We start from the raw sequence: 23,856 nt of genomic DNA, 5'->3' as shown, positions 1-23,856 counted from the left end.
TCTTAAAAAATAGATGTAATGTGCCTGTTCAATTTAGTTCCTTGTACACAGAAAAGCAGTGCTATATCTTTATGAAATATGCTGTTATGGATGAAAACACACAAGCTATTTAAGCTAATTTATAGGACTTCATGCTAGATTATTCCTCAGTGTAATGATGCAACATGATGATGACCTCTGCATTCACAGTAATTGGGAGAAACGCTACATTTGAATTTATTTGGATTAACTTCTTTTTATTCTTCTCCTTTTAATTAAAAGTTTGAGATGTAGAGTGTATCAGACTACAAATCTAGGAGGTCAAATGCAGGCTGTTGGCTGGCAGCTTTTGGAAGTGATTAGTGGTAGTTGGTACAGGTGGAAGTCACTCTGCATATCAGTGGGCAAGTGTTGACTGTGGACTGCCAAGTAGTTATTCTCTATGTGTTTTTTGAAGATGTGCAGATCAAAAGCAGACATCATTGTGGGGCTTTTCCCTCATTCATCTTTTTAAAAAAAATTTGGTTTATTTTTTTTTCATCTACTGTTCTCTTTTTTTTCTCTTTCTTTTATTTTCTTTATTTTCTTTAGTTTCTTTTTTTTTTTTTTCCAGAAAAGGCCCATAAAATACTTTTTATTCCAGAGCCACTTTGCAGGCAACACTGGACACCTGCTGCAGAGGCAGGTTATGCAAGGCATGTTTTGATGTTGGTAGAAGGTTCATAGGCTCCTGCACTTCCTCCTGGCCGGTGGCAAAGAGCACAAGCGTTGGGCTTGGCAGTGCTACAGAGCCAGTGATGGATCTCAGTCCACACTTGCAGCCTTATTCTAATGCTGAGGCAGAGCAAGCAGGGTTCAAAACTGACATGGAAATTCGTGGGGGTGTACATTTGATCTTCCAAAGAGGTTTTCTCTTCTAACTGTGTGGCTCCCATTTTGGGAGGGACTTCTCCCTCCTCTCTTGGCCTGCCTCCAGTCAGGCTTTGCCCTACAAAGCCTCAGGTGTTGCCATGTTCAGCAATACCTGGGAACTGCTGAAATATCCACATGACCTGAAGGATTGCTGGAACAGTTAAAAGGCAGCTCTTCCACAGGACAGCACAGACACTCTGGGGAGGAGACAAGACACCTTGTGGGAGCAAAGCTTTGTCCTGGTCTAGGTGTTGAGGCAAGCTTCACCACAGAAATGAAGGCTGGTTAGATGGGCTGCTCACCTAACAGCTGCTTGATCCATGAATAAAGTTTGCATCTATAAGTAGACCCTGACACTGGTTTCCCCAGGTCCAAACCCAGTCTTTTCGTTTAGCATGTGAATATTGGGTGACATAAGGTCATCTTCCTCTTCTGGAAACCCTCTGCTTGTCCCCCAGCCCCACCTGGGCTCAGAGCAAACAGTAGGTGGATGTGTTTTTATGGAAGCATAAAAAAGATGAGTTTCGCCAATTATTCACCCTAAAAGAAAAGGAAAAAATAGCTAAATATTTGTTTCTAAAATACAAGCAAACCAAACCCCTCTTTTAATTGGTGTTCTTTGTAGCAGTTTTAGTAATGTCTGCTTTAAATATTGGGGGAGGGAAGGTATTTGAAAAATGCTCACAGCAAAATATATTTTCCTCACCTTGTTTGTATAATATTCTCCTAATTCCTTTCAAATAGGCACAACATCATTTTAAGATATTTCCTACAAAATGTAATTATTTGGAATGGAGACCTTTAATGCAGTTATTAAAAATCAATGACTGCATTTGTGCTTTTAAATTATACTGTTTAGGATTGTTTGTGTTGAGTAATGCCTGCATTGCTTCGTATTTGCATAATATCCTCCATTTTTCCTCCTCCCATGGAGAAAGACAAGTTTTGTGTTATTTGCTGACTTTTTAATGTAACTCCAAAAGACTTTATAAAAAGTGTATTCAGAGTTGTATATGTAAACTATAATAGCCAGTGTGGGGAAAAAAGAAAGCAAGGCAATAATGATACAGTGCCAGCTACTATATCATCTGTCTAAAACACCTCTCATCAGCTAATCACAGCTCTTTAAAAACCTTGATTCTGGAATTGGTTTATAATTTAAGCAAGCCTGAATTTTATTTTAAGAAATTTTAATTTTAATGTATATTATTTGCATTTCAGTTTCTAAGACAATTTTATGTACACATCAAGCATTAAAATAGTTTTCTCCATTGAATTCTCAGTGCAGCTGCTGATCTGTTTCTTTTTGCCAAGTTCATTGTTAGTTTGCTTTGTACTGAACTTCATTATGTGAATTTATGTACAATGGGATACTTCGACCCAAAATAATTGCATAAGGCATTGTATTGCCAGTTTCAGTATCTTGCCACTTTGTATTGCTGGTAGGATCTCTGGATATAAATACTAGCATTTTCCAAAAATTGATATGCAACACTAGTTGCTTGCAGCTCAGATTGAATGTTTTCAGTGTAGCATATCAAGAATATTCTAATATTTATGAGCACATTCAGCAGAAGTTTGCTTTACAAAATCTTTTCTAGTGCTGCATGGCAGACACTGAGTATGGTGGCAACTCCATAAGCTGATGTCTATATTTAGGTTAAGCAGCCCACACTTTTATTTTCAGTTTCAACAGATTGGACATTGTAAACACATCTGTCTCTCTGTCCTCGTCTACAAAGCACAGAAAAAGAGAGGTGTTAATAGTATAATACTGATTGGTTTATTATTTCAGTTTAATTTCTTGACTATAAACAATATGTGCTTGGTAAGTGTCAGGCAGGGGAACCCAGAGCATAAAACAGTGGCCTGAAAACATTAACCTGCTTAGGGCTTTGGGCAAATCATTACCCCAAATCCTGCTGTGCTTTTCTCACTCATTAGATGGGAATAATGACCTTTGTTTTGCTGACAGCTTCTTTAACTTCACAAATAGAAGAGTGCTTAAAGAACTAATTTAGATGGTTATTTTCTTTTAAAAAACAGTGTTTAACAGTATACAGTGCTTGAAATTTGGGAAGAGCATTTCAGGGATGAATATCTATGAATCTAGGCACTTTAAATATCCATCAATAGAAAACCTCAAATATTGTGTAATTTCCAGCCCTCTCCTCTTTCATTTCTTGAGGCTTACTCAGTAATTTTTTCACTTCTTAATTCTCCAAACTGAATGTTCTGCTTTCAAAGCAAGTTCTACTTGCTTTTCTCATGAGAAGAATGTAGAACAAATCAAATTTGATCAGATTTTTGGTTACTTTCAAAACTGTATCATGAGATAGCAATTTGATCAGTGGGTGCTGGGATGGGAGTCCAGGCAATGAAACATATTGATGTTATAAATGTGCACTACAGAGACATCTTTCTTCTGTTGTATTTTTTCATTCCCATAAGTGAATTACAGTAAAATTTACTGTCTTACCTTAAGGGAGTCACATTTCTCATTGAAAAATTAAGGGTTACTTCTTCCATGACTTTTCTTACCATGGCCAGTAGCAAGAGTTAGATATTATAGGGAGGTTTCATTCTACTTTATTGTACTTTAGATTTTGGCAGGAACTAACTTGAATTGTTCAAATTGGTCATGGGGATACTGAAGCACTGAAGTCAACAAAGCCTGCATCCACATGAGGCATTTATGCTTTCACTTTGATGTTTGGAATACAGTTATAATGGGCACTGACAAAGTGCCCTAGATCTCCATAGGTTTTGCTTTAAATTGTGTGCTGCTTCCAAGAGAATATATTCTATTGTATTTACTCTCCTGTTTATCTATAAAATTTGTGTGAGTTTTGGCTGAGTGTGTCTCAGAAGAGAACTGTTACAAAATGCACCGAGTTCAAGAGATTCTGGCAGAGGACTTTGTAAAGAGATGCTGTACCACTTGCTTGCACTTGGTACACCATTTCCTGTGTAAATTTATCTGAAAACTTTTTTTTTTTTTTTAAGAAATGGTAATATTTTATATTCTTTGTTGAAAATCAGCCGAGATACGTGTGCCAGTGGTTGATAAGAACTAGGCACATCAGTTGAGATCCTTCCATCAATTTCATTTGGGTTTGGATCAGGCTCTGTAGTTATACATTTAGTGATGGTATAATTAAGAGTAAACTGCTAAACATGTTGCTGAACATCCTGGAAAACTCTAGGAAATTGTTTGTATGTCAGAGATAGCTGAGTCTCCTTCTGCTGCATGGCAAGCTCATCTGAGGACACCAAGGCTGTCATTTAAATCACTTCCCTGTTTAAATTCCTAAAATTCCTAACTTCGCCACCCCCCCCCTTTTTTTTTTTTTTCCAGTTGGTAGAAAGCTTTTGCCACAGCTTGTGGCTGGGAGAAGAGAAAGTCTTTTTCTGGGATATGGGCATATATTTGCCATCCAGTAGCTCAAGGCCTCTAGGAGATAAGCCAGTCAGGAAGTTCCCATCTTGCCACTTTTTCTCCTCTTTCTGCTAAGCCACTGTATCACCATCAGCCCCAAGTCATCTAAGTGGTAACATCTCTAGTACTATTTTCAAGGCACATTTTATTCCTTACTTCCTTCCTGGCCAGCAGGATGAGTGCTGAGGGAATAGCAAGGGTTACCTCATACCTCAAGCATGAACATGACATGATGAAACATGGCTTGAGCCTCCTGCTGCAGCAGCTTCTGTCAGTTCTCTGAAACAGCTGTGCTTTGGATGGGTTTTTTGCCTTTGCTGATCTTTTTGCAGTGGTCAGCCTGAGAAATAGCTGCTTAATGCACACAAACATCTTTTAAGCTATTTCAATTAATATAATGTTTTAAGAAACCTAGCCCAGTTCCATCATTGATGTCCATAGCTGCCATTGTCTTGGATACACAACTTTACACATAACTTCATAGGCAACTAATTAATTCCTTTTCCTAAGAAAAAGTGATTTTTTAATAGTAGAAGCATGACACACTTCTCCAGTGTATGCCTATCCAAGTTACTTGTTATTCCTTAGGACATAATGTTAACTTCTTGGTGAATCATCTATTTTTTTTTTTCTTTTGTCAGTGCTTTCAGATTCTTATATTCATTTCCAAGGACTGTCATTAAGATTGTCTTAATTGAAAGAACATTTGCTGTAACTTGAGCAGCTGTTCTTCTGCAGTATAAAATTGTGGTAATTGTTTGTGTTCGTTCAGCACAAGGTCTCTGTGAGGGAAGGCAAATGGTCCCTGTTCACAGGTGGTATCTCCCTGCTGTCCTGTCACCCATGAGCTGGAATATGAGATATGCTCTTTAGTGTGTGATATGAAAAACAAAACCCACTTCTGAACTCCGATTTTACTTGTTTCTGGGACTTATTTTTCTAAAACTGTGTATCTTATCTATGAGTTACTCTGTAGTAGATTTGTGACTCAGTTGGTAAATTACTGGAATAAGCTTATTCGTATAGCATTCAGGATAACCCTGGGTGATTTACAGATGCATGAGATAAAAAGCATTTTTAAATGTGCCGTTTAAAAAAGCCTTTCAGACGTGCACATCTTCCTAATTTTCTGAGCTTTTTTTTGTAATTTTCCAATTAAAAGCTATCATTTCCATTATATGTTAGAACTTAAATTGGCATCTCCTGGATGTTATATTCTGTCTGTCCTTTTGCTGTGACATTTCTGCTTATTAATTGCAAAGATGTGTGTATGGGTTAGCTCTACACTAACCTTGCTTTATGAGTACTGGTATGATCTGAGCTGAGGTGCTGTCAGTGGTGCTCAGCTGGCAGTTCTGTGTGCACACACAAGGCAGGCAATACTTGGGGCTGCCAAAGGGTGATGCTGAAGCTGCTCTGCTGCTCTCAGTGTGCAAGTGTGAGATGTGTGCCAGTGGCTGTGTTCCTGTGAGACTCGTGACAAGAACTTTGAGGGTGTTGTTTCTGAGGTACAGAGTTACTGCCCTTGTTCGCTTGTGGTCTGATCATCTTAGTACCTTGCAGTGAGTGGTGAGCAGTGATGTAATTCAACTGGCATATTTTAAACTAGTAAATCTAGTTTGAAGGCTTCTTCTCATTTTATGGAAACCTTGGCACCTACTGTCTTTAAATGGCTGCTAATTTTTGCTTTCATCTCAGTGACTCTATGTTTCTGGAAATTATATGTCTAGACATTGTCTCTGTTCAGAAACATGATTTCCCTTTCCTGTCTGTTGCTCCTTCTGGAAGATGTTTCAGCCCTCTTGAAGAGGTGCTGCTTCTGACACCCTGTTCACTGCTTCACTTTCCATGGTGCTTTTGTGGCTTTCAGCAGCTTCTCAACTATTTCCACTGTTTGAGTTTCTGATACAGAATTACAGCTGGGTGCCACCTTCTCTTCTTTGGGGGAAGGTTCTGAAAATGTTCTCTAGAAATTATAAGTCTATCTACAGACATCTTCAGCTGAGTGTAGTAATAAGGGGCAAATGTTCATTTGTCTTAACAGATTCTTCTATTTCATTTATGTGTTGGTCTCTCAAGCCAGTACAAAAATTTCAAACCATTGAGAGTGATTGGATATTCTGGCTACACCCAACAGCAGTTAGAGAGATTTAGATCAATATGCAGCAGTGTTTGAAGTAAATGGGAGTTCAAAGAGTGGCTCATGAAACTTTAAATACTGGTGAGGACTTGCAGCAAAAATCTATGGATTTTATAACTAGGGAATCAGGTCTTCAGTGTTAGCTAGAGGAGCACATTGGGAAGAACATCCTAATACTGTATGGGGTTTTTTCTCTGACAACTCCTGGACATATCTTGCATCAAATTCTTTGATTTATTCTGCAGTTTATGACAGGAGAATTCAAGAGTAAGAAAAGCTACCATGATTTTTTTTTGAGGGGGTTGGTTTTGTTTGGTTTTGCATGTGTTTGTTTGTTTTTCTTAAAGCTCAGAGTACGGTGGTACATTCAAAGAAGCGGGGCCAGCTCTCCCTCCTTTGTCCTGTCCAGACAAGTCCTCTGTTGAAAAATAAATGTCCTTGTGCCTTGGAAGCCAACCACATGAAATAGAGGATGGAATAAATAGCACTTTCTGCTTCTTAATCCCTTTATTTATTTTCCTTGATTTTTTATATTTTAAAAACCTGATTTATTTTTTTTCTAAGCTGAGCATTTCCTGCTTCCCAACAGTTTCTCAGTTGAAAGCTTGAGCAGTGCTTAACAAAAGATGAAGCAGAGCTGTTTCTGTTCTCCCCTAAGACAAAAGAGTGTAAATTAAACTGAAATATGGACACATATATATAGTTATATGAAAAAAAAAATCTAAGGATTTTATACCATAGAATCTTTTCACTGCAGAGAAAAGACACTATAAATAATTTACCTCTGACTTCATAACACTTTTGTATCTGAATTTTTTTTCTTTATGTATTCTTAGTATTTTGGTGGGAGCCTCAGAAGTTATCCCAGAGTTCTCTGATTATTTAAAGCCTTCTGATAATTTCCTTCTTCTTTTCACTTGGTCAGTAAGCTTGGCTTATTGAGGTTGCAAATCAGGAAATCTCTGTTCAAGATAGCACTAAGAAAAAAAACTTACTTAAATTTCTAAATAGATACTAAATTTTTGTGAAGTTTTTTGTTTTGTTTTGGTTTGGTTTTTTTTAGTCCAGAAATAGCTATAATAAATTTATTAAATGCTAATATAAGTATATTAAGTTCTGTGTTAAGTACTGTGAAGTATTTGGCAGAAAATGTAGAACAAAATAGCTCAGGTTGCTGGAGAAATGTTACATTTTTCTGTTGGTTTGTCCAAGAAAAACAATTTGTTGTACAGAAGCAAATAATCTGTATTATCAAATCTGTCCCGTTGCTGTCAGGAGCTGGGTGCCCTTCATTTCCTTTTGAAGCCAGAAGGGATTCAACATGTTGCAGCTCAGGCTGTGCTGAATACTAATGTCTTGATAGCTGGTAGATCATTAGTATTTATTTGTAAAATGGAAGCAAAATTAGTTTTGACCTTTAGAGCTAAGTCAAAAGTTTAATCCATGTCCATTTCCAATTTGGTGCATTAATTGCTCCCTGTCCTAATTGTGTGTAGGACAATATTTTCTGTTTGTTTCAGAGGTAAATTAAAATGTAGGTGATGCTTTGCATTCATAATTTTGTTGTTTGTTTTACTTACAAGTGAAGTCCAAGCCACTGAATGTATCTTCATGGATTCTGTTTAAATAAATAGATAAATAAATCAATCAGTATTTCTGATTTTTTTTTCACAAATGAATGCATGCATTCTTCCTAAAGCTAGTGGGATGTGATGTTCTTTTCAATACACAGAGGATAAAAATAAGATTATGCATTTTTTGGTTATTCAAATATTAGTATTCTTGGCAGCTCTGAATAGGAGGGGAAAACACCAGCATGAAATTAATAACTGTTTTTGTTTCTGTCATAGCTACACTGTACACATCCTGCATTTTGCTGGGTATATTCCTCAACAGCAGTGTACCAATATTCTTTGAGCTCTTTGTGGAGACAGTCTACCCTGTTCCAGAAGGAATAAGCTGTGGAGTTGTCACCTTTTTGAGTAATGTGTTCATGGGAGTGCTTTTGTTTTTCCTCACATTTTACCATACAGGTAAGAAACGTAAGCCACTTGAAAAATGTAATACTCCTTAAGGACATACCTTTGTCAGTAAAAGGAAGAATTTGCACGTACAATTTCTGTTAATAACCAAATGTTTGAATCCAAGGAAGGGCAGCAAGGAAGGAGAATTTTAATTATTCTTTTCTATATGCATGCTTATAAAAATTAAATTTCTTAAGTGCAAGAAAATTCTACTTGAATTTGCTGTATCCAGAAACCACCAAGGTACACACTGTCATCATATTTTATAAAGGCCTGGGTAATGTGACCATTAATAATGTTTGTACATATGGGTGCTGAGCACCACAGTAAAGCTCACCCAATCTCATGCTCTTGGGTAGAGCTGTGTTGCCCAGGAGGGGCAGAGCAGAAATGCCCCATTTAAAGCCAGCTCTGTTCAGTGGGTCAGAGGTGCCACTGCCCAAAGACAGAACAGGCATTCCTTTGGGTGGCCTCATCCAGCTCTGCAGGATTTCACTTCATGTTTTTGTCAATTCATTCAGACCTTCTCGTCTTTCAAGTATTATTTGCTTCCTCCTAGCTCATAATCATAAGTTAAAACTTGCTGTTTAGTAGACTATAATATGTATTATTACTCTAAGCTGTAAAATAAGAACCCAGCTTGCTTTCAAAGGGAAACAGTCTTTATTCATGGTTTTCAAAGATGCAGATTTTTTTCTTTGTATTTTGTCATTATGGTAAACATTTACTTCACGGTGTAATATTTGTAAACCATTAGAAAATGTGAGCTTTTGTATATTGTTACTTCTTAAGATGTTGTATTTTATAACTAAGAGGAGAGTGACAAATTTCAGATTGAATTCTGCTATAAATTATCAAGGTTTCAACCTGGGGCAAATTTTCAACATGGTTTGTCTTTCTGCCAGGAAATTGCAAGCAGGATGACAACCTTGTTCCAAATTGTGGTCTTTGAACACAAATGGAGAGAAATTTTTAAATTTTTTTAATACTGATGCTGAACTGTATCTGAATGCCATCTGGACTAGCCTTGGGTGGTGTGAGAGCTAGTCTCTACATTTTAAAGTATACTTTTGATATTAATTGGTGTGAACTCTGTTCACACATACTGTTGTTTCTGACATCTCTACCTGAGCTGGAAAGATGACACAGAGTGTTCAGAGAATTTTTTCAGTGTTTGGCATTACATAATAAATGAGGATGGGGATATGGTGTCTCACTTCTGATGAAAGAATTACAATAGAGTGGACTCATTCCCCCACAAATAGGATATTCTAGGCTATTTTTTGTCACTCATGTTTCTTTCCCTACGAGATACCAGTAAATGCAGGTTAGAATAAACCTGAAATTGGTATACCCATACATTTAAAATACTTTCCCTATTTCTTCAAAAGGAAAGAAAATAATTTGTGCTTAGGAAAATCCATTCTTTGACAGAAAGTATGAGAGTGTGTGGTCACCGGGGGAGATCAGTGCCAGGGGTGCTATTGGCTCCTCTGATTAAAAAAATCCGTTAGAAGGTAGATAATGATCTTAATCATTTGCTTTCATTTGGTTCAAATACATCCTGTAATGGCATTTAAGAAGCTTACAGATAAATCAGAACTCAGTCAAATTCATCTTGTTCCCTTGGTCTTTCCTTTTAGGCCAAATAATCTTTCAGTAGTTTTCATTCCAATTTCTCTTTTTCTCCTTGTACTGATATTACAAGTGCTGTGAAGGACCCAAACCCTGGAAGATTTCCAGTGTGCTGAAGATTTTGGTTCAGCTAGCAGAGTGGGGATGTAAACCTTCCTAAAGTTCAGCCTTGCTGCTAGTGCTGTGCCCCAAAGCTGCAGCCTCTGGATGAGGTTTCCTTTGCCTTTCCTGCAGAGATATCCAAGGGAAAAACAAAAGGAAACTGACCCTTGGCTTCACACGATTGATGTGTCCCCTACATCGCCAGTGCTGTCACAAATTCTAGATCAAAAAAGACACGCAGCATTCCCAAGTTAAATTGCATATTTTAGGATATTTGAGTTAAAATCAGTTTAATTCAATTAAGGAGGAATGTGTTAAGAAAAATGATAGCAAAGCATTTGCCTGTTGACTTCTGGCATCACATAAGTCTTCTCCAAGCATAGGAATTTTTTACTATGGTTTTAATAATAATACTGCCTAAACAAATCCATAAGGGTTTTTGGAGGATCAGAGAGAATGTTGTTGAAAGTTGCTGGTTTTGAAAGGTTGATTTTTCAGGCTTTCTGACTGTTGCTTTTGCCTTGTTTAAAATAAATCATGCTTTTTCTTTCAGCAATATAAATTGCAGATTTAAGAAAGTAGCAATGATGAAGCCTTGATTTTAATTAACTCAGCCCTGGAAGGAGAGTTTAGATTCTGTAAAATTAAATAATAATAAGAGTAATAATAATAATAATGGAAAATTTAAAAAAAAAACAGTAAAAAGCTATCCAGTTAAATGAATGTTTCTTTAGTAAATTGACACATGTAAAAAAATTGTGTTGTACTTGTTTCAAAAGAAAAAGTGAATCAAACTGCTAATTATTAGTCAAATATCAGATGATAGGATTTCTTGAGTACAGGACACAGACTTTTAAGAGCAGTATGTTATGTTGAACAGCTGAAAAGAGGCTTCCAAGGACCTGTTTCTTGCAATGACTTTTAAATTGAATTGATCCTATTATGCACAAGTTTCTTCTGAGGAATTGGTTTTCCCTCCTTATACAATGTAGCAGGTTTGATTCAAAATCAAACCCAGTTTTTTCCTATGCTTTTAATTTTAGTTCTCAATCCATAGAAATCAAGGGACTAACGAGCACAGTCTTTAGAAGTGGTTTATTCTCCATTAGCAATGATAGATTTTATTTTTTTCCCCTGTTCTCTTCATTGGCAGGTTGAATAAGGAGGATTTACATTAGCTGGAGGCACTGGTTATAAATATATGTAAGTTAAGGTGTCCATGGAGAAGGCTCACAGACCAAGTTAGCCATCGATCCATCGATCGATCGGGAGCTGTCAGGATTTTGTCCGAACACAAGCGATTTCTTTCCAGCCTGCCATCAGTCCAAGTTTTGGTCTCTTTAAACACAGAACACGTTTGATAACTGAGGCTGGGTCTCTGTTCTGCTTTACAGAGTTTTCCTGGTTCAACTGGTGCCTGCCAGGGTCGTGTCTGCTCAGCCTGCTCCTCATCCTGTGCTTCCGCGAGTCCTACGACAGACTCTATCTCGACGTCGTCGTCTCCGTGTGATCACCCTGCACTGATGAGGGCTCGGAAGAGACTGGAAGTCAGCATTGCAGTCTGCACATCTGCCTGGATTTGCACAGCTGAACAGCAGAAAAACAAAGAAATTTCAAGACTTAATCGTGGCTTTATTTAGAGAGGGTGAGGGATGGGTCGTTCTTGTGTTCAAGACCATCTTGATTTGCCATAAATGTGGAACTGGAGTGGTGATGGTGACACCAAAATGCACAAAAAGAATCTCTCTGCTGTCCAGGTCACTGTGCAGGGCTGGGGCTCTCTGTTGAAGAGGCTGTTGATGTAGCAGTGAGGTGTATGTTGTGTGTGTGTGTGTGTGTGTGCCTGTGTGCTGACTCACAGTTATACACACCAGGGTACCAGTAATCCTCAGTCTTCTATCAGAATGAAACTAGGGAATAATAATCTTAACAAAAGGAAAAAAAAATAAGAAAAGAAAGCAAAAATATTTTCAAGATCTCTTTAAAATCACTAGTCATTTTTATATTGAATGTTCATTAAACAGTTAAGCTAAAATTATTTGGTGCTTGTACACTACATTTACATTCTAATAAAGTGGTTTCTGATATAAGACACTGGTACCAGGGTTTTTAGCCATACTAAATATCCCAAATAATCCTTGCAGTGTTATTAGAGGTGTTTGTTACAACCCTGGAGCACAAGCAAACAATAGCTTTAGCTGCCACTGAATCCCAACCTGCACCCACAGTCATTTCTGAAATGTCACCATGGTTCCGTATGTCCTGAATATGGAGCATCTGTGGTGTACTGGAGTGTCACTCTAGGTAAATGTTGCTGTTCTAAAGGCCACCACTGTGTCACCTTTCCATCCTCCATCTCCAGTAATGCCTTTTTTACTGTTTGTGCCACTGAATACTGTGGGTGTGGATGTCTGAGTCCTGCTAGTTCTCTCCTGATACTCTAAGGTGTGTGTGTGGTTTTAGGATTAGTTTATGACTGAGGGTGCCTAAACAATATTGTTTGTAACCCAAGTCTGGAGAAATCACTGTTTCCTAAAAAAACCTTTCTAGTTGAGGAAGTGCATCATTGATGGCGAAATGACAATGAGTTTGACAATGAGTAACTCACAAGTTCTGGCATAATATGGGAAATTAATGCCAGCTCTTTTTATCAGTACTAATCTGTGGTCATTCTGGCCCTTACTTGAACATAAATATTAAAGACACTTTGAATAGTTTTTTAACTCAATTTTTAAACCTGATAACGATTTCTTAATTATATTCTTAGATTTCAGGTCAGCATAATTTAAAATATTTCCGTGTGTGTGTGTGTGTGTTCTGTGCTTTGTGTTACAGGGGTGTGTTTGTGTGTATGGGGGCGTGCATATTTATATCAATGTATACACAAATAAAACTTATATATAAAAGAGATACATATATATACATATATATATATAAGTTGTGCAAGGGTATGTGCTTCCCTAGGTTTACTCCAGATGATCCTGTCTGGGGAAGGTGATGTGCCCTTGTTTGTAACCAAGCCAGTCACTGCCGTGAGGGGATGCGCTGTGCACAGTCTGCGACAGGGATTCTTTTCAGGGAATGATTTCCTGTCGTGGCAGTTCTATGGCAGGGGGTGGGTACACGTGTTGGAGGAGGCTCTGCATCTCTAGAGGTTGAATCAAGCACCCTCTGCTCCTGTGTGGGGCTCTTCTTTGCCCCTGGGGTGACACCAACACGGTAAGCTCACCCAAATAACCCAGAACTACCTATCAGACACAGATCTGTTCCTTCTGCCTGCTCTCCTTTTGCAGAGAGAATACACCTCTAAGACTTAACTCAGGAGTGTATCTGTGCAGTAAAATAAAACAAGCTGTTCCCTGCTTTTATGTTTTCAGAGCAATTAATGTACTTACTGTAGTAATTGAAAGTGGATTTAGCTCATTGCCTGTATCAGCTCTAAATCGTCTTTCCTGTCTTGAAGCAGGCTCTTTGTGGTAGTGGAACTAACCTGCACAGGGAAAATGAAATCAGTCCAACCAGCTCATTCAGATCCACTGGCATCATCCCTTACTTTCTAGATGAGTGGTGTTAACAGTCCAGCTTCTTTTTACTACGTTTTAGTGCCTGAATTAGTTTCAGTATCCAGTAGCTGCTGCTACCTATTGTCTTCTGAAACCAAGGATCGTTTGCCAAGAGTCTGGAGTTGCATTGTCATGGCAGAACTGCAAGCTGGGATGGCTCTTCAGAGCTCTGTTTCTGCAATTTGCAGTAGCTATATAAAGATTAAAATTGCTCAACTCAGGCACTGTCCTGAGTGACAGAGATTTTTAATTCTTTCACTGTCCTGACTATTTTAGGATGGAGAAGCATTTTACACAGTATTCAGACTATTACCTATTCTTCCTCTGTTCCAGAAGGCATCAAACAATTCAAAATATTTGTCAGTGCTTCCAGATGCAGGCTCTCTGTAGTCAGGGGAGAAGAGTGAACCTCTTGTTTTAAACCCTGTTGATTGTTTTTCTGAGTCAGTATGAATGGCTCACTGTGACTCTGATGCTTTGGTATCTGTTTCTCTGTGTGGTGGGTTGACTGTGGTTGGACACCACGTGCCCACCAAAGCCACTCTGTCTTTTCCCTCCTCAGCTGGGCAGGGGAGAAAATACAATGGAAAGCTCATGAGGTAAGAACAGGGACAGGTCACTCACCAGTGACCATCATGGGCAAGACAGACTCAACTTTGGGAAACTAGTTTAGTTTACTAGCAATCATATCACAGTAAGATAATGAGAAATAAAACCTAATCTTGAAAACGCCTTTCCCCCATCTCTCCCTTCTTTCCAAGCTTAACTTGTGGGTTTTTCTCCCCCTCTCAGCAGCACAGGGGGACAGGGAATGGGGGCTGTGGTCAGAGCATCACACATCTCATCCCCCAAGGACTCTTCACATTCTTCCCTGCTCCAGCATGGGGTCCCTCCCAGGAGAGACAATCCTCCACGAATCTCTCCATTGTGGGCAAAGAACTTCAGAACAATCCTGCCAGCAAACCTGCTCCAGCCTGGGCTCCTCTCTCCATTGTGCCACAGCTCCTGCCAGGAGTCTGCTCCAGCAGGTTGCCCACAGCCTCCTTTGAGCATCCAGCTGCAGGCATTGGGTTTTCACAGGTGATCTCTGCTCCTCATGGGCTGCAGGGGCACAGCTGCCTCACCATGGTCTGCACCACAGGCTGCAGGGCAATCTCTGCTCTGGGGCCTGGAGCAGCTCCTGCCCTCCCTCTGCACTGACCTGGGTACTTAGAGAGCTGCTCCTCTCTCCAGCTGTGCAGTAACTTCCTTTCCCTTCTTAATCTGTTATCCCAGAGGTGTTACCACCGTGGCTGATGGGTTCAGCCTTGGCCAGTGCCAGTGCTCTGTTTGGAGCCTGGCTGGAGTTGGCTCTGTCACCCATGGGGAAGCTCCCAGCTGCTTCTCATGGCCACCACCCCTGCAGCCCCTCACTGCCAGAGCCTGGCCATGCAGAGCCCGTGCCCTGTGTGTGCCTGGCACTGCAGTGTGTTCTGAGTTACAGCCATCAGTGCCTCTGCAGTGAAGCAGGGACCTTCTCCAGGGCTGGGCAGCCCAGCCAGGCCCTGCTGGAAACCTGCATGAGGTTCACAGGCACCACTCTGCAGTCAGGGCTCAACCCGAATTCCCAGCAGCTCTGATGTTGAAAGTCAAAGGATTGCTCCCAAATTACTTGAAGTTGTGTAGAACATGGCTGCATTCCACACACAGTGTTCAGGCTTAGGATTTTATTAGATTAGCAAGTCTGGCTCAGGATGGAGGTGAGGATTTTAAAAGTGCTTGCTGAGATCTCTGAAAAACATTTTATCCCTATCTGTGCTCCACAGCAGCATCCTTCTGTGGAGGACCAGTCCATGTCATGTCAGTAACACAACCCATAGAAATATTTTTTGGATAAGCATTACCCCTTGGTCTACCCTTGTTTGCATTTACCAAGAGTCCAAGCTGCCAGGCTGTCTGCACTTCATTGGAGGTTTGAGTTTGAAGCACAGGGAGAGCCCCTAGCAGTGCAGATGCAATTAGCAGTAGTGCAGAATAGGCTCAAAACAGTTAATGTTTTTCTTAATAATGAAAGTTCAAAGTCTGTCTAACTTGGATATTGGCCTGTGACTTGCCAGCAGAGGAAGGCACCCTGAGAAGCCCTGGAATATTCTTCTCTTTGTGGCCTGTAAGTTCACAGCCCTGAAGAACCTCTTCCCCAGCAGTGCTGAGCCCCTTAGCACAGGTGATGGTGCTGTGGTTTGTATTGGGAATGCTGGGAGGGCTGCTCCATGGTGACCACTCTCTGCTAATGGTTCATTGCAAACACTGGCTGCTCCTCAGGTTTGTTTGGCTCAGTGACACCCTCGGTTCAGCTTCTAGTGCTGCTGGCTCTCCTCCTGAGCTCTGGAGCTGTCTGCTCATGGGGAGGCTCAGGATTAGAAAATGCAGCCTCCACTTACAGCACTGGTTCCTGTCTCTGGTCACTGCTGTTACTCATTTACTTCCTCTGGCATCCTTTGCCCTCCCTTGGGGCTGCCTGCTCCCCTGAGCTGGAGGTGTGGAGAAGAGCTTCCTTGCTTCCAGAGCAATTTTACAGGGAAGGGTTGGCTGACCATGTACTTAATGTAATCTTTTTTTAGAAAATCATGCCACTTGGAATAAAATGCAGACCCAAAGGATTCTGCACATACCGTGAACAGATATCTGTTACAAACAGGCTGTAATTTACCTGAAACCTATGATTTTAGCTCCCACACCTGGAGAGGCCAAGCAGATGGGCACCCTGTGTGTCAGGTATTCAGGCTCACAGCATCACAATTATTCCCAACATCTGACAGAGCTGAAAGGGGTGGGAGTGGGATGCCTTGAATCTTGGAGTGGGTTAGAAAATCCCAGACTCTGCCAGTGTTTGTAATGGGAACCTGGGGAAAGCAACAGGTTGGATTGAGTAACAAGAAGTGCCCAGTTCCAGGGGACATTTCATCACAAAAATATTCCATTGGACTGATGAAGTCCATATGCAATTTGAAATTTTGTGGTGACAGGGATGTTAATCCTGGGCTTGTTCTACAGTAAACTGAGCAAGTGACTGCATGGCCTTGCACTGCAACAAAACAAGCTGCATTGATTGATGTGCATGTATTGGCTGTTACAAGAATGGGAAATGTGATTTAATTGTCAGGAGTGACTGAAATATGAATGGGAATTGCACAGTTTGCACAGTGGATATAAGTGCTCTGTAATGGTGTGACAGCAGGGCTCTAATTGTTCATTTCTTTTGTTGGGTCACTTGCAAATTAGTAAGTATCTCTGACAAAGGCATTTTTCTGTCTCATTAGTTTTGAGGAGGTTCCTTTTATACTATAAGTACAGACCATTGTAATAACTTGGCAACACAACTGCTACACCGTGTGGAAGCCTACACCAATTCTGGGAATTGATTTGGTATTTGATGTTGGCGCTGCCATTCTCAGGATTGTCAAAGCACCACGTGGCAAGAGCAGGGATGTGGGGTGTGCAAGGAGCTCTGTGTGCGTGGATGCACAGCTGTGCAAGGGCAGATGCCAACCCTGCCAAAACACACAAGACCTTTGTCACCTTCCGTGGGTCCCAGCATTCCAGCTGTGGGGGGAGAAGGGGGAAATGCTGCCTTGTGGCTGCTGCCTCCTTTCCATCAGGGAGAGCCAGGCAGCCTCCAGGTTCCCTGCTTCACGTGAGGGGATCATCACCATCAACACAGGCTCCATTTCACTCCCCTGCAGCCGTGACTGCTGCGAGGTGGGTTTTGGGTGGCACAGGAATATCTGCCTTGCTTCCTCCAGGAGTGCAACTCCAGCTGGCAGAGAATTGCCCCAGAGCAGGCACAGCCACAGTGAAGTCAGAAAAATATGTCAATCTGCTCCCAATTTTTGCAGTTTGTGTTTCAAGTTGAAACTAATAAATAAAAGGAGAAATGTAACTCTCTCCAAAGTTTTGACAAGCAAAAGCAAATATTTGCACAGATGTGCTGGCTGCTGCCAATTACTTGGGACTGCAATGTTTTTGGATCAATTCATGCCCCCTGCAGCCCCAGCACTGTTTCTTCACTGCTCAGGCCCAGCAGCACCATGGGAAGCTTCAAGCCCTGGTGGAGGGCAGGGACTGGAGCACAGAGGAAGAAGGGAAGGGCTGAGCCAGGATACCCAGGAGGGGGATGTTGGGCACCTGGGCTATTTGCACACGAGGGGCATCTACTTCAGCCCAGTGGTTTCAGAATCTCATTTCTTCCTGCATCAAGGATGAGTTTTGGACCTTCATTTTCTGTTTGTGATGGGATTTGTGCCACAGGGTCAGGGCCAGCTGTGGTGGCACACGATGTAGAGGTGTTGGTTTTCCAGGGTGCAGCCGGGAAGGCAGCTGGGACTTGCTCCCTGCTTTTCTCTGCACGGTCTCTCTCCCCAGTGGCTTCCTCCATGTGATTTATCTGCTTGTTCCATCTGGACACACTCACTGCACTCACTTTGCGTTGCTACATGAAGACAACACCAGCAGCAAAACCTCTTTTTGGGAAGATTTTCCCTTCAGGCTGAGACCACTTCTCCAACCTTAGTCCACGTGTTTGTCAAAGCCACAACAACCCCAAGCTCATGCTTTTCTTCACAGAGGGGATGTGCAGGTTTGTGTGGGACAAGTCAGGGGGTTGGGGAAGGAGTGCTTGGGGTGCCCACCCATGCCAGGGGAGGGGGATGCTCCATGTCCCTCCCCAGCAGGGACACCCTGAATGTGCAATGTAGAGTTGTGTTCCCTGAGCCCTCCCTGCCCACAGCTCTTCTGTGTGCTCTGACCTTTCTGCTGTCACCTGGGCTGAGCCAGCCCAGCAGAGCTGCACGGTGTCCCCATGGGCAGCTTGCCATCAGCTCCTCCTCCTGTGGGACAATGATGCATTTTCCAGATATATTTATTTTATTTGCTTATGATTTTTGCAAGATTAAAATATCTTTTTCCCTACCATGTTTGATGTCTTGTACTGTGCATTTTAGAAAGTACTTGATAAGGTCATAAAAACAGCTTTAGATTATGGGACACACCTAAGAGTTGGGGTTTTTTGAACTGCATGAACATATGGGGAAGGAAGAGGGTTTTACATGTTGGAGAGCATCTTTGTAAACTATCCTCGACTTTTAAGACTGTTCAGTTTTACTGCAGTTTCTATGCGTTTTACTTTTATAATTTTTTAAGTGATTTGATAGAATTTTATTTTAGGGCAAATTCTACATTTTGTATGCAATATTCCGATGTGGTGTATTTTTATTTTTTAGAAAATAATGTTGAAACCACTATATACTTGTCAATGTAACATATCCAGTGTGTAATTTCTATTTAAAACTGGACTCTGAAGTGCGTGTTATTTTACATACTGGTTGTTGCACATTAAAGAGGTTACTCAGTTTGCTGCCATCACTGTTCATCACTTCCAAGAAAGCACAAGGGAGTAGTTTATTTCTGCCATAATGCTGCCAAAACCCACTGCAGATACTGCTACGAAATGGAAGTTGTTTTGTCTAAATCAATGTAGCCTCATCCAATCTCCCTGGCCAGCCAATGAAAGATTTCCATGGATTTTCCAGAGGTTTTGGGGTGGTGGTCTGGCACTGCAGGTGCACCCCTCGGTATGCTCCAGCAGGGAGGGGAAGGGCCTGGCAGGGGTGGCAGCCTCTGCAGCCCCCCCCTCCATCACAGCTCTGATTTCACACCCTGATTCCCCCAGGCTCAGGGCTCAGGATGCTGCAGGCCAGCTGATTTTGCTGGCTCCCATCATCACTGTCTCTGCTGGGCTTTTAGAAAGGAGACCCTTTGTAAGAACCTTCCTTGTGTTTATCCTGCATTTAATTGAAGCAGACCCAACCCAGCATCTCTTGATCCTTGTTTATTTTCTAGGACCAGCTCTTCAAGAATGCCCTGACCACTTATCAGGGCAAATTTAAAACAGCCTCACATCCTATTAGGGCTGGGAAGAAATCTGTCAACTCTCATGTCGTGGAATATCTGGGCCCCACTATTCTTAGCAACAGTCTCTTTCCAGGCTATATATGGGAGCTTAAAGCGCCTCTAATGATACAGTTCCCAGTAGTATTTATCTTTGCAGTGTTACAGAAATCTCCATCCTTAGGGGGATGAGAACTGAGGATCCATCTCAGAGCCCTGATGTAGTTTTGTGTGTTGATGAAGTCCCTGTGCTCGTTCTTTCTCAGGTTCTTTTCCTATTTTCTGTTTTATCTTTGCTGTTGTTGAAGTCTGCTCTTTCCCTGGCACATAAATGGCATTTATTCTGTCTTTCCTGAGAGTGTGCCGGGTGCTGGCATCTCCCTCTTTGACTGTGCTGCAGTTGCACATGGGGGAGCAGTTGGGCTGGGGCCAGCTGGTGGAAAGCTCTTGGTGCTGTGCCCAGATGTGCCCAGATGTGGGTGAGCTCTCACAGATACCTCATGTCTTGACAGCCGTGGGACCAGCAGAGGCTGGGGAAAAGGTTGGGGGCCACTTGTAAATGCTGGGTCTGTGTGTTTTGGTATCTTTGGGCTGCAGCCAAACACCAAGGATGCTGATGCTGGGAAACATGAGCAGCAGCAGCCTCCCAAGGCAGGTGGACCTGCCTATACCCTCCAACCCTGGGTCACGAGAGCTGAGCAGCTGCAGGGCTTTACCTGCTCCAGGAGCATGGCTGAGCTTGCATCAGGGACTTGGGACCCAAGGCACTCACCTTTACCTGGCACATGCCACTGATGTCACTCTGCACCCACCACCATGTGAACACAAGTTTCCAACCTTTATTTATTTTATTTTATTTTATTTTATTTTATTTTATTTTATTTTATTTTATTTATTTTATTTTATTTTATTTTATTTTATTTTGTTTTGTTTTTTAGCTACAACTTGAGTTTGAGTCAACAGAGGGGAAGGTCCAGAGTGTGCACCATGCCAGGATTCCTCATGGCAGCTGCCAGGAGCAGCACACTCTCCCAGTGCAGGCCAGCACCCACTGAAACCATCCTCAGCTCAGGGCTGCAGAAAACACCCCGACTCCTCAGGAGTCAAACGAGCACGGGAGCAGGGCCCCACAGCCCGGGAGGCTTTGCAGCTCCCATGGCCACAGTGAGGTTTCTCTCTGGGAGCTTTCTGCTTTGCTCCATTTCTTTGCTCTGTATCTGGGGACGCTCTGCCAGTGGCACCAGGAGGGGCTGGACCCCTCCACCCCTCCGTCTGTCCATCCGCCTGCTCAGCACAGACCGACAGCCACGGCCAGCCCCGGGCTGGGGCACTGACAGGAGTGGGCAGGGGACACACCCCGTGGGGACACAGTGGGGTGGGGCTCAGGCCAGCACGGGCAGAGGAAATGCCAGCAGCCAAGGAACTGTCCCCACCGTGCTCTGAACCTGGAATTCCTCCCGGGCTCCCCTAAACCTGCCCTTGACTCAGAGCTGGGGGTCGGGATTGTGGCTGTGGCTTCACGGCTGAGTTTTGGTGCTGGAAGAGCAAAGGGTGATGGTGGGCAAGGAAAAGGCAGCTCTGAAGGGTTTGTGGTGAGTGGATGAGAAGCAGAAGCATGAACTAGATCAGCACAGCTCACACAGAAATGTCTTCACTGCCTCCAGAGTGCAGAAAAAGTTTTGAGAGAGGTTTTCAGCACGGGCCTGAGCCTGTGGCAAGCACTGCAGCTTGTGCCACCTTGCACACCCAGTGTATTGGAGGTGATTTTATCTTGGCTGGGGTGGGGTGTGGGGCTCGGGGCTGGCATGCAGAAGTGATGCCCAGAGTGCAGCTTTGTGCCTGTTCCCTCCAGACCCTCCTTGGCTCCAGCAGCTGCTGGCACGGGGGGGCCTGCCAGGGACTGAGCTGCTCCCCAGGCCAGGCAGCTCTGCCAAGCAGGAGGATCGTCTCCTCCAGCGCCAGAGGAGTGATGGATCAGCAGAAGACAGCAGTAATTGCCAGGAGGCTTTCAGGCAGAAAGCAAGGCTCTCGCTCGAGGACAGGCTGATGTAAGTCAGCATGTAAATCGGGGACAACATAAAAATAATTCCAGCCAAGCTCCTAGGAAGAAACCTATGAACAAAAAAATGTTGTTGCTAAGAAATGTGAAAACAGAAAACAATAATGTGGCTCCTGGCAGGGTAATAAAAGTGTATCAGCGTTGTGCCTGCTCTCCCGTACAGATCGCTTGCTTGTGACAGTAAATTAAGTACTGCCAAAATGGGTACGGTTTTCTCTGTGGCCATTGATGCTTCACATCAGGGAAATATCAAATGTTTCTGATGGCTGTTCATTACCCTGCGCTTGAGAGGGGAGCAATCCTTTGCTGGCTCCATTATTTCCATGACAGCAAGGAAATGACTATGGGAGGTTTAAAAACGAAGGAATGCAGCAAGGTTAGATGGATGGAACCTCAACAGCCTGTTGCTGTTCACTGTGGTCAGTGCTAACCTGCCTCTGGGAGACACCTCACTGTCTCCACAGTGATGGAAAGCCAGGACTACTTTTTGCTTCCAGCTAATTGCCAGTTCACAAACTGTGAAGTTTGACCTTGAAAATCCTCAGAGATGTTATTTTGAAGGGTAACAATGCTGCAGCACAGCTGCTCAGCCGGAAGATGCTTTCCACAGCTCCCCCACAGCCAGGAGGAGCTTTAAGTGGTTGCTGGATTCCAGATCTGCCTCAGCTGGTATGAGGACCCAAAGAGTGGCACCTTCCATATTCTGTAGAGATCCACACCATGGAGCTGACAGATGGATGTGGCTGATGTGCAGAACAGCAACACTTCCTTGTCATCTTAGTAGTTTTAAAATGAAAACCAGCTGACCTTACACACATTTGAGTTGCTGTGAGGTGTCAACATAAGGCCAGTTGGAACAAAAAAAGGGTGATAAAACTCTGGGTCACAAAATAAACCTGGCCTGTGATCACACTGGGGCAAGCAGGAAAAGGTGAGAGTCTGCCCAGCTGCCAAGAGCCAAGAGCTTTAAATTTCTGTCACAACACCAAAATCACCTTCAGTCCTTACCCCAGTGGTTTCGTTTGGAGACATTGCCAGCAGCTTGAAGGGTTGAAATCTCACGAAAGACAGGGATGTGTGCATGTGGTTGGGTTTTTTCCTTTGGGAACAGCTGAACCCTGTCACCTTCTTGATTAATTTGAACCTCAGTTTTTTTAAACAGAAAGTGCAATGACAATTCTGTCAGTGGATTTTTTTTTTTTTTTTGAATGGACAAAACGAACCATGTCAAAATGCATTTCAGCTGTTAGCAAAACAATTTGTAATGGGTCTCAAAGCTTTTGGTAACTGAGTGTGTGGTCCCTTGGCTGTACCCTCGAGGGGAAGCACACACGGGGTACCATGGGGAGCAGAGCTTTTGCAGTTCAGGGTTGATTCTCACACACACTGCATTGCTTGCTCTGTGTTGATCTCTTCAGGATGGCTGCATTGTGCTGATTTTGGCCAACACAGGGAATGTTGCTGAGCTTGGGGTCTGTCCCCCTGCCTGGTCACAGCAGCACGACCACGTGGGATCTCAGAGAGGACTGAAATGGTTGTGTGGGCGGAAGGAAATTCAGGACTCAGAGCCAGGCCATGCAATCACATTGTGATGGGGGACTGGGGGCTCTGGTGCCCATGGGGGCACTGGTCAGGGTGCTGGGCACCAGTAGCAGTGCTGGGTGTGGCAGTAGGGGATTCACTTGAGACCTTTTTTACTGCTGCAGCCTGCCTCCTTTCCAAGGAGTGTGTCTGCACAATGCTCTGCCTGGCCACTGCTCCTGGCAGCACATGAAGCTCAGGTATAAGAGAGTCAACAGCCTTGCTAAAATCAGGCTGCAGGATATTTCTTATTTCCATGCTTCTGCACAATGTGGTGCCTGTTCAGAGGAGGAAATTAACTTGCTCTGGATAATGCCTGGGTGCCCAAACACATCTGCTCAGCTGCTCTGTGGTGGTTACAACTCGTTCATCCGAGTCCCTGCTCCAGCATTTTCATGAGCACGGGTGTAACCAGGGCTGGGCTGTGGCTCCCTGCCCCAAAGCCCCTCCACAGCACTGAGTGCTGGCAGTGTTAGTCCCCACCAGCCACGGATATT

At 42.7% G+C, this 23,856-nt stretch overlaps 1 protein-coding gene across 1 annotated transcript in view; it reads left to right on the top strand.

Moving 5' to 3' along the window:
* Positions 1–19,191, top strand: part of SLC49A4 (solute carrier family 49 member 4) — a 71,008-nt gene extending 51,817 nt beyond the window's left edge. Inside the window, exons 8-9 of the mRNA XM_031505445.3 lie at positions 8,321–8,503; positions 11,626–19,191. Of these exons, the coding sequence (XP_031361305.3) occupies positions 8,321–8,503; positions 11,626–11,741 (299 nt within the window). The 3' untranslated portion in view covers positions 11,742–19,191. The remainder of the gene's footprint in view (positions 1–8,320; positions 8,504–11,625) is intronic.
* The last annotated feature ends 4,665 nt before the right edge of the window (positions 19,192–23,856 follow it).

This window comes from Lonchura striata, chromosome 7 (genome assembly GCF_050655825.1).
Source record: "Lonchura striata isolate lonStrDom1 chromosome 7, ASM5065582v1, whole genome shotgun sequence".
Lineage (NCBI taxonomy): Eukaryota > Metazoa > Chordata > Aves > Passeriformes > Estrildidae > Lonchura > Lonchura striata.
This window is presented reverse-complemented; position numbering and strand designations above follow the sequence as displayed.